This window comes from Lepisosteus oculatus, chromosome 12 (genome assembly GCF_040954835.1).
Source record: "Lepisosteus oculatus isolate fLepOcu1 chromosome 12, fLepOcu1.hap2, whole genome shotgun sequence".
Taxonomy (NCBI): Eukaryota; Metazoa; Chordata; class Actinopteri; order Semionotiformes; family Lepisosteidae; genus Lepisosteus; species Lepisosteus oculatus.
The window spans coordinates 23,024,392-23,034,999 of NC_090707.1; the positions used below are offsets into that span (position 1 = coordinate 23,024,392).

General features: G+C 33.8%; 1 protein-coding gene across 1 annotated transcript; it reads right to left on the reverse strand.

Moving 5' to 3' along the window:
• Positions 1–320: 320 nt before the first annotated feature.
• Positions 321–3,094, reverse strand: LOC107078807 (uncharacterized). Its single transcript, XM_015359137.2, has 2 exons — positions 1,922–3,094; positions 321–619 (listed from the first exon to the last, which is right to left on the reverse strand). The coding sequence occupies exons 1-2, from the start codon at positions 3,092–3,094 to the stop codon at positions 470–472; spliced, it is 1,323 nt and encodes a 440-aa protein (XP_015214623.1). The 3' UTR covers positions 321–469.
• Positions 3,095–10,608: the final 7,514 nt, after the last annotated feature.

A 10,608-nucleotide genomic window follows, 5' to 3' on the forward strand; every position in this document is an offset into this window, starting at 1 on the left:
TTCACAGTTCATGAAGCAAACATTAGGTCATAGTAGAGCATAAAATTTATATGATTCCCAGAAATATGTGCAACTTCCAAAATTCTCTTCAAGTTTAGCTTTCAAATGCCCACTTGACTAAATTGAATCTTGTCTGTTATTCTGAGGTACCTGAACCTCAGTACTTTCCTTTCAATACCATTGAGACTACTCCTAAATATGCAGTTCTTGTTTTGATAAGTACGAACAACATAAATACTGTGTTAAAATGCTTTGAATTCCATTGAGAATACTGTTGCAAATCATATAGTTAAAACCTACCTATTTATATATGTAAACATATGTTTTTCCATATTTTATCACATATTTATACTTAATTTATGTATACCATAAAGCATTTGCTACCAATATTTTTGATACAATGACACTATGTATTGTCTCTGACTGCCACCTGGAGGTGTTTCTGGCTGGCATTGAACATGTGAAAGGATTATTTCAAAGAGAACAAGCTAGTACAGTTGGAAATAATAGAATGTGTATCTGGAGTCAGTTTGCCGAGTTCTTGCAGAGCCTCTGGGCTGTTCTTTACATATTCAGTAAATTTCAATTTTTCCTCAAGCTCCTTGCACCGATCTTGAATCTTAAATGAGAGAAAGGAAGACTTAAAAATATATCAAAATATTCTTAGATTGAATCATGATAGAGATGTTTTAAGAAACCAAAAAAATGAAACATGATGGTGTAAAGCCCCGATTTTAAATCTATAACCTATATCAGTAGAGTATATCAGTATATTGTCACTTTATGGACATGTCTTCATAGTCAAATGTTTAACTTGTAATATAATATGACGGCACTGTACATTTATGTGTAACTCCATTAAAAATATTACCTATATGAATTTATATGTGAATATACATATTTAATTATACATAAAATGTTGCTATTGCTAATCCATCACGTTTACCGATCACATACTGTATGTTACCTCATCATTAATATAATTTGTTCCTATCAAGATATCCATTAAGACAAAAGGCTATAAATACATCTAATAATGCACTTCTGACAGGATAAATTGTTTAAAAAAAAATGACTAAAGTTCTATAAAAAGTGCGACACAGAAATGATTGTGTAAAAAGAAAAAAATATTAAGTTAAAAAAGTAGAATAATTCACAATGTCTAGCACACATATTATATAATGTAGTTTATTTTGAGTATTTAATCCATTTATATATAGATCTTAACTATCCTTCTTCCATTTGCTGAAGATCTAGATTCATTTCACTTTTAATGGAAACTCATAAAAACAGAAGACAAACAGTTAATCTCTATTTTCCTTTACTGCAAGAACATAAAATACATTATCTCATTTATCTAGTTTTCTAACCGCTTACTCCTTGTAAGGGTCACAGTGGTAATAGGTTGACAATGGCAGGGCAGACCAGACTGAGTTGCTCCTGGGAGATTTCCAGGTGCTCCCAGACCAGCTGAGAGATATACAATAAACTCCCAGTGAGTGCTGGGTCGGCTCCAAGGTCTTTTTACTTTGTTTAAGTGTTTTCAAACCATACAAACAGTTATTTTCTTACATATATATATAAGTTCTTAAAGTTATTGCAATATTTATCGGTAAGCTTAAAAGATATTAAGAGTTTCACAGTTTAATAAAGAAATGGTCAATTTAAACCATGTTTAACATAATGTAGACTACTTTAAGAAGCATTATAAATTTATTTTAATTACAAATATAAATCTTAAAATTCATTCAAGAAAATAAACCCATACTTAATTTGAAAACAATTCACAAATACAGAAATATTATTACCATGATTTATGTTTATTATTAAATGATTTAACGTTTGTTGTCCTCTGTAGGGGATAGAGAGGCTATTTTGTACAGTATACAAAATATGTATAGTTTAGCTATTTGACACTTACCATTTCAATTTGTCGGATTAGAGAAGGACGGATTTCTAACTCAAGCATCATATCTCCTTGCAATATATTTTCATGGTACTCCTCCAGCTTTAGATGTTGCTCCAGACTTCGGATTTGATTAAGGCACTCTTTGTACTTTTGGTTAAGCATCTCTGCTTTTTGCTCATCTCTTGCTTCCCATTCTGTAAGTTGCTTCAGATGGTCCATTTCATTTTTCTTGTCTTTGAGTTGAATACGAATGTTTTTAACCTTCTGCAAGACCTGTGTAATTTGCTGTTCCAGAATTTTTGCTCTCTCTTCACGCCACCTGAGTGCCATGAGCTCCATTCTGGCATTTCTTAGCTTTGCTTTTATGTCAGTCATTCGTTCTCCTTGACCGTTCCCACTTTCTATTTTTAAGAAGCTTGAAGGCTTTCTTAAGTGTTCTGTCTTCTCTAGGTTTGGGCTATTGGAGGTCTCCACTTTTGCTTGGCTAAATGAGTGTTTTGGCCACTTTTGGTCACTATATTTCATCTGGTAAAGGTCAACCCATTGAGATGCTAGGTTAGCTGCCAGAAGGCTTTTATAGACAATATCTGGTACCAACCAAAGGATTTTTCCAAAATGCAGTACCCCCCCGGCCTCCTTAGGTGCACTCTGTGGATTAAAGTTCTCTGCTTTAATGGGGCCAGGAGTGAGCAGCAAAGCCCACCTCCGTCGCAGGATAAAAAGTTCGTTAGCCACCTTAGCAATGGATTCCTTTGGTTGCACTTTTGGTTTTGTCCAGGACTCCTGAAGAGAAGTTAAGGGTGAGAACATATCTGAGAAGCATTCTGAGATTCCTCCTTCATCATTAACATAAAGACTTTCACAAAGAGGGATAACCACTTTGTCATCAAAGGTTTCTTTCATTGACCTTAGATGCTCTATGAAGGAGCAGAGCCATGAGATATAACCTTGAAGGTCAATACCTCCATTATTAACTGTGATGTTCACACCTACTTGATTTGTGATAGCTGGTATTCCAGCAAGATGCCAGAGCACATCCAGGCTCTCAATCTCTCCCTGGTAACTCTCAGTAAGCACACTCAGAACATGCTTTAAGGTGTCCAGATCAAAAGCTTCTTTGCAGACCTGAACATGTGTCTCAAAGGAGGCAATTTCCTTCCGGAGACATGAATAAAGCTGATCCATAATGCTTCCTGTAAAGATATATTCACAGGCTGAAGAATTGAAGCTATTTGTCTAATTAATGTGGTCATGTAACAGGTTAAATTACCTGTTACAAAAGCAATGCAAATTGGATGATATCATGAAAGAAATTAAATGAGTTGCAGTATACTGATACCCCAGTTCTTATTTTTAGACATATTGCAAAATCATGTATTTTTCAGTTTCAAGACAGAAATGACATTCATGGAAATGTATGTCTCCAGTCATATAGGGTAAAGATATTTAATGAGTGTAGGCCTTTGTGACAAGAAATATAGGTTCACAGGCCAAATCATTGAAACATTCAACATCAGAGAACCTCACCTATTTGAACTTCAAAGGTGCTGAAAGCTACATTTACTAGTTTTGAAAGGTCACCCTTTGAAGTGTCTGACCTGTCACTACACAATGAATGATGTTTATAAAGTTTGCTCTTTCCATTGCAAATTTCATGTTAAATGTTAAGAAACAGAGAAAAATTAATTTGGACAAGTTAACCAAAGGAAAATTTGATTGATGTGAAGCATTAGGCTGTGTTTTCCAGTTCAGCTTTAATTGCTAGTTAAAAAAAATGAGACTTGCAATAAAAAAATAAAAATCTTCTCTGCAAGCTGATGAAGAGTCAGCTCAAATCTTAGATTACCTAAAATGCTATTCAGTAAGAATCTTTCTAACTGATTCTTTACTAAGAGAAGCACCCTAATCTTCTGATATCTGTAGTGCCATTTTGTCTGGTACATTATGGATAATAACACATAAAAAACTATCACATGTTGAATAAGACACAGCACAAATACTGTTATTCATGTTTCTGTATTAATTATATCTGTATTAATATAATCTAAATTGTTGCTATGGTGAGAAAACAGTTTTGGTTTCCACAGCATAGTAAATAGATGATGGATGGAGAGATGGATAGAATCTTTTCTATCGAGATAAAACTGAAAACAAAATTAAATAAAAATGTTGGAAAACACAAAAATGAACTATAGTGCAGAACTATAACTGCTGTTTTTTAGGTAATTAAATTATAACACTGTTATTGGAAACTGCAGTTAAATAACTACACAACTGACTTGCAGACAGGAATCTTTGCATAAATGCTATATACTGAATGTTAACTTTTAATTTCACATACAATAAACATTAAACTCTATTATGATATTATTATAGAATATTTTCATATCTCTTTAAATCCTTAAATCACAGACATGTTTACTGCACCCACAGAAATTACATCAGCTTTGGGACTATATACTTCAGGTCAATTTCCCGTTTAAAAAACTTTGTTTCTTCTCATGTTTACACTATTTTAAAATATTTGTTTTAAATCACTACAGACAATTTTTAAATCTTTTTTTCTTCCTATCTACTGATATCAACTACATTTATTTTCTCTTCTCTTTTCTGGATGTAATGCCAACTACAGTAAACTTAAATATGTTTACTGTAGAATTAATGTAATGCACCGTATGCAGTGCATAATATTTGTCACTATAGTCTGAAAGAAACTCATTAGATATAATATACAACACATCCTTAGAATAAATTATTATGTAACACCAAACACTTACCAAAATGTATTAGAGCTGGTCAGAGATTCTTGTATGTGGCTGAACTTCCTCAGTTGCTAAAGAAAATGATCACAATCTTCTAAACATGAGTAGAATCATATTTCTTAATTTCATTATGTATTTCAGCTTTTAACAGAGAATGCTTTTCCAAAGAGAATGTTTTTCACAAATTTAGTACTTTGGCATCCTCACTTAGTGTAATCCATTAGTTCCACTTCTGTTAACAATTATTATGGTTTCCCATTTATTCTTCTGTTAATATTTATTTTCAACTATATTTAAATAATATTTTCAATTCATTTACAATTTACTATTTAAACTTCTTAGTTATAATTTTTTACTTTGGATGCAAACCTGTTCTATGGTTCTATAATGTTTTCAGATTTCTCTGTATTCCCTGTCTTAACTTGCCAAGCCAGGGCTAAAGTACAGAAGCCTTGCAAGACACAAAGTGATCTCTCCACAGTAACCGCAAGTTAAAACATGCAGTCCCTAAGCAATAAAGCCTACTGTCACTGTTCCTTCACTGCTAAAGACAATCCCTTATTAGTCAAATGCCATAGCAGGACTACTTTGTTAACATAGTGAAAAGAGAAGAAAGAAAACACAACGTTATATGTTCTATCTTCACTTTTCAGCATGAAATAAACCTATTACTAGTTCCTTTACAGCTTACTCATGCTGATGCAGCTACCCACCTGAACTACTTTGTTAACATTAGAAAATATCCTCCAAGTTCTACAGAACTGGGGTTTGATTACAGCTATGGTGATACATCTAATTTTAGGACATACTGTAATCACCAAAGGGAAAATAGCAAAAAAGAAAAGGTATAAAATCAGGGCAATGGCATGTTGTATTTAATATAACAAATGCATGTTATGCATTTATTCATCTTTATTGCTGATAACTATTACTTTTGCATAATTGTCTATAAAGTTTGTGAGATTAAGTATTCTAAGAGGAATTAAAATTGTACTCAAAAGTACTCAAACAGTGTTACATTTCTAATTCCTATCAGTAATGGAAAAATGAGTATGAATTTCGGTAACTCCCAGTACTAGTATAATACAAATAACTGTTTAGTTGATAATAAAATTAACTGTGTAATGTTTAATTGTCTTATACTGTATATAAACTCTTCAAGTGAAATTGTTTACTGTGGTACCTTTAATAATGATTGATACAATGAAAAAGCTCTAAATTGTTTCTCCTGGAATTGTGAACACAACAGACCTTTGGCTTGCTAAGCTCATTTGTTAGGCCAGTGTAGCAGGTACAAAGATCCTCAGCTTGGATCCAGTTTTGTGTCTAGTCTAAAAATGCAGAGCTCACACACCAAGCAGACCCCACTGGTGTCATTACCCAAACAATCTTGCTTACATTGCCTGTTGTTGTCTACCTCTATTCAATAACAGTGCCCCTGCTTCATGTTGTCACAGATATTCTTTGACAGGGGCATGTGTTTGCACAAAACATAATGCCGGCTTCACACTACACTACACGAGTTGTAAAAACTCACAGTGTGCACCCGTTACCATCAGTTGTGTAGTGTGACACCTCCAGCATCTCAGTCATAACGCTCTTTATTATCCCTATGACTCTCTGTGACTCGCTACGATAAAATCAAACTGGTTTGATTTTCTTGTAGCGAGTCAAAAGTCGTAGGGGTGGGCAGTGAGACAGATGTGTACTTGTGAGATAATGTGCCCATTATATTACATGTTAAAGCGCAATGCTAATTTGTTTATAATTTTTGTTTTAAAGGTGTTTTATATTTTTAACTGTTTTAGTTTTGTAAATTGTTCTATATTTATAAAGAAGAATGATATTTTTAAAGATGTTTATTTGTGGAAAACAATGTCTGTGTTACATTTTTCAAGATGTTTACATGCTTGCTCTCCAGGTTGTTTGTTTACTTTCATGCGGTGCTCCTCTTCTTATTCCAGTGTGCTCCACGTTGATTGGCTGCCAAAATGAGGCGACCATGCAGTACTTTCGCGCTGCAATACGAGATTTGGAAAGGTGATGAAAAATTGTGAGGGAAATGTGTAATTAGTCAACGCCTGCAATTCCTAGTCATATCATTTGACACCCTCTAGGACCGAAAAGGAAGCGAGATTCAGCAATTGCAGTCGTTAAATTTGACATGATCTCCAAACAAGAAGTCATGTCAAGTCTCGTAGTGTGATGCTTGCTGAAGGGAAAAAAGTAACACGCAAGATCTGTACACATGCTGCTCCTCAAAATTCTGGACCACCCTTGGTGAATGAATCACCATCCTTAGTATTTTCTATGACCTCAAAAGGACTTTTTGAATATAAAAATAAGGGCCTTATAAGTATGTCATTGAAGGAAAAAAATAGATGAAGGATTGTTGTGTGTTTCAAGAGAACTGGAAAAATCTTTCTTTGTATAAGACGGCTTTGATTTGTATGTATTACAGTCGGTGTTGCCAAAGTAATAGTTGTAGAAATTAATTTATTGCTGTTTTTATATTGGTGATAAAGGGGTATACGTATATTTTAATAGACATCCAATGTAGATGCAATGTGTATTTTTAAGGCAGGTAATACAGTGTATAAAATAAATACCAATAAATGCAGATTTATTCACAGGTAAATAATACTATGTACTGTATATAGATAGAGCCTATTTTTGTGATTATGATGTGTGTAGCCCAGTTGAAGTACATTTTAATCAAATGAGGCCTAACATAGCAAATGGGTTAATACCCTTGTTCTAATCCATGGAGAATGTTTTATATTATGATTATAGAAAGAAACAAAATGTCATTTAGGACAAAGCAACAGATTATCATAGCTAAAGCCAATTGCATTTTTAGTAAGACTGCAAGCTATGAGCAAAAATGAGAAATATCTCTGCAGTGTTGAGTACTGTCCTTAAGAGGGAATAATTGTAAAGCATGGGAAGTCAAATGGTTTCACTGAGGAAAATATACATTCTTTAAAATGGGGGATTCTTTAAAATTAAATTCTGAGTATAAAGGCTCAGTCATGACAGGCTAGGACATCTAACAGCTGTTAATTAAATGTTATCACAGACTTATATGATAAGAAAAACTGTGTTGTTGACTCTGATTTGCTGAGCTTAAACAACAGAATAGCTCAGTGTTCTACTTTGCTAAATAGTAACAGCTTTCTTTTGTAATAAATTTGAGCAAACAAAACTACCATGGTGACTAAAGCATTACATTGTTTGTTTGAGTAGCAGTGAGTTGGTGCTATTAACATCAGTTGGCAGAGATAAGAAAACAACAAACATGAAACCTCAAGGTCTGCATTTCATGTGCATTTACTGTAGGAAATACACTGAGTAACCTATTTTCCAATAAGGAACTCTAGCTGTTAGACCATGTTGTTGAGTATTATACTGGATAAAAGTCGGTCTTTACAGGTACAACTTTAATTTTCTTTCTTTTAATGAAGAACTGTCTGTTCTTAACTAACCTGACTTATCCCTATGCAAAATTTGCTGTATATAAAGCCAATGGACAGATGGATATACAGTATGTAAATAGAGCAAGACTGTCACACTGTTGTTGTTCCCAAAGACACTCAAAATAATTTACTGTAGGTGTCCTGTAGCAAAGACCAGTCTGTTGTGATAGTAATGTTGGTGCATGGTTGGAGTATGTGGGTCAGTGAGTCTAGACATGCTCTTGTAATCTGTTTTTGAAATATGAAGTAAGATATATCCTGGCCTGCTGGACAATGAAAGGCAAATGGTTGGTGTTCTAAACCTGCATTTCACTCCGGTGTTCCCTAAAGTAGAAGTTAGCAATACGCCTCAGGCAATAGAAAAACAAAGCTGTGTATCAAATAGGAACAAGTAATAGGTTTATCCCATGCTGAAAACAGAAAAAAGAAAACACAATGTTTCGGCTGTGGAGCCTTCTTCAGGTGTGTGAAATACAGTAGTATCAAATAGTATTAGCAAAGTGTTTAGGTACTAGAAGAACATTGTTGTTCTGCTGACCAATTTATGTCGCAATTGCAAAAACTTTAAAAATGGATTCTTAATAAATCTTTAGAACAGAAAAACTGAAGAAGATAAAGCTAATATTCAAACAATATTAAAAAAAGAGAGGGGCATAGAAGGAAAACAAAATAATACAAGAAAGGGTCTAATCAAATAAATGCTTCAAAAGAAACAGAAAGTGTCTGGCTGTAGAAAAAAAAAGTACAGAATTATTTGGCTACACAGTACTTCTCTCAGAAATAAAGTAATGAAAATTAATTAAACCAGGTGTCTAATGGTGATGAAGTGTGTCTTCATCTCTGCCCAATCTTACAGAAATGACTTTTTAATTGCAAATAGACAATACAAATTTGTGTCTAAAGACTAACAGCTAACTTGAAAACATAATTGAAATGAAATTAAGGGGTCAATTTCACAGTCATGAAAAACATATTAGCCACATTCACTCAAACATGTTCTATCACAGGCACACCCAAAACATGTGTAAATGAATCAGCCACAACTTAATTTAATCTGTGACAGTGTTGGGACTATTGTATGATAATTCTCGTCTGGAACTGCCAACATCATTTTATATACACTCTGTATGCAACTTTAATATGTATTATCTAGTGCTCTAAATTGTTGGAGCAAGAAACAGTACTTTCTCAGATTGCATTAACAAATCAGGACTGCCATCTGGCTTGTCTAGGTCTCTATCCAATACCATCAACCAATAGGATATTAGTAGGGTTGCCAAATTGGACAGAACAGCAGGAAAAGCAATTCACCAAAAAACAAATTATCTTCATATGAACCCAGTGTCAAACTGTCTACATGTATTACACTCTTTTTTACCTGTATTACAACAGTTGTATGGCCTTTTCCTAAAATAAATAAATGTTAGCTTTTGACAAATGATTTTTAAATTATTTCAATACTAACTCCTTTTCTTGTTGCTGGCAACTGTTTCATTGTTATCTGTAATAATGTTATATGTTTTTTCTTCATTTCTGCATGGGCTCTAATTTAACAATCATCAGACTTTAACCCCACCATCAAATGTTGTACCCAAATATAGCACAGCACTCTTCAAGGAAACATGTCTGTTGAAAGCAATGTAATGTGTCACAAGTTAATTGGCTGTTACTGTTTATGGTAATAAAGGTGCGCATATCTCCCACACGTCTCCTCCCGCATCACAGCATGTCTACCAGACATCTCTTCTTGGATGTCCTGTAACGCATATAAGCATAGTGATGTGAATGTATGCGAGTTGCCTAGTGACTCACAGGACTATTCTATGATAATTAGTCTGTATGGTAATTGATGAGTGTCTAGGCAAACAGCGTGTGATTTAGTCTGTGAAGAATGCTGTTGTTGTGCTAATTGTGTTAGGACAATAACGGTTAATAATAATTATTAACATTAATAATTGTTAATAATGCATTAATAATAGCCTACATTAAATGTTATTTATTGTTGTTTCCCATAGTACAGATGGGCTAGGTTCAAGGTTATGAAATGGGTTAAATTGTGTCCTATATTATTTAGGAATAGTATTTCATGTTCTTTCATAAACAGTTAAGTTTTTAATTTTTCAATTTTGGAAGTGTGTAGTGGGGTTCGTTGCCAAGAGATTCAGAAACACAGGAGTATTTCCTAAGATTGGGGTTAGAACAAGTTTTGCAGATCAGTGCCAAACCAAGAGTCTGATGAAGAAGAATGAAATAATACCTGTATGTTAGAGGGAATGATTCATTTCTTTTACTATTTCAGTAAAAGGTGTGAGTTTTTGGGCAATGGGCAATGTTGGGTTTCACTCACAGTGAGGATGGTTTGTCTTTATGTTTAACAATGATACCCTCCCCCCTATCTCCTAGCTAGTGTCATAGCTGAGATAATTAGCAGACTTTGGCAGCTATCTCAGGCTAAAAGAGG

What these genes read in the sequence shown, in the direction of transcription:
- LOC107078807 (XM_015359137.2), bottom strand. Translation starts at nt 3,094, where the DNA reads ATGGATCAGCTTTATTCATGTCTCCGGAAGGAAATTGCCTCCTTTGAG. An exon ending in TAATCCGACAAATTGAAATG is followed by an intron (nt 620 to 1,921) that starts GTAAGTGTCAAA and finishes CTCTCATTTAAG; the next exon opens with ATTCAAGATCGGTGCAAGGA.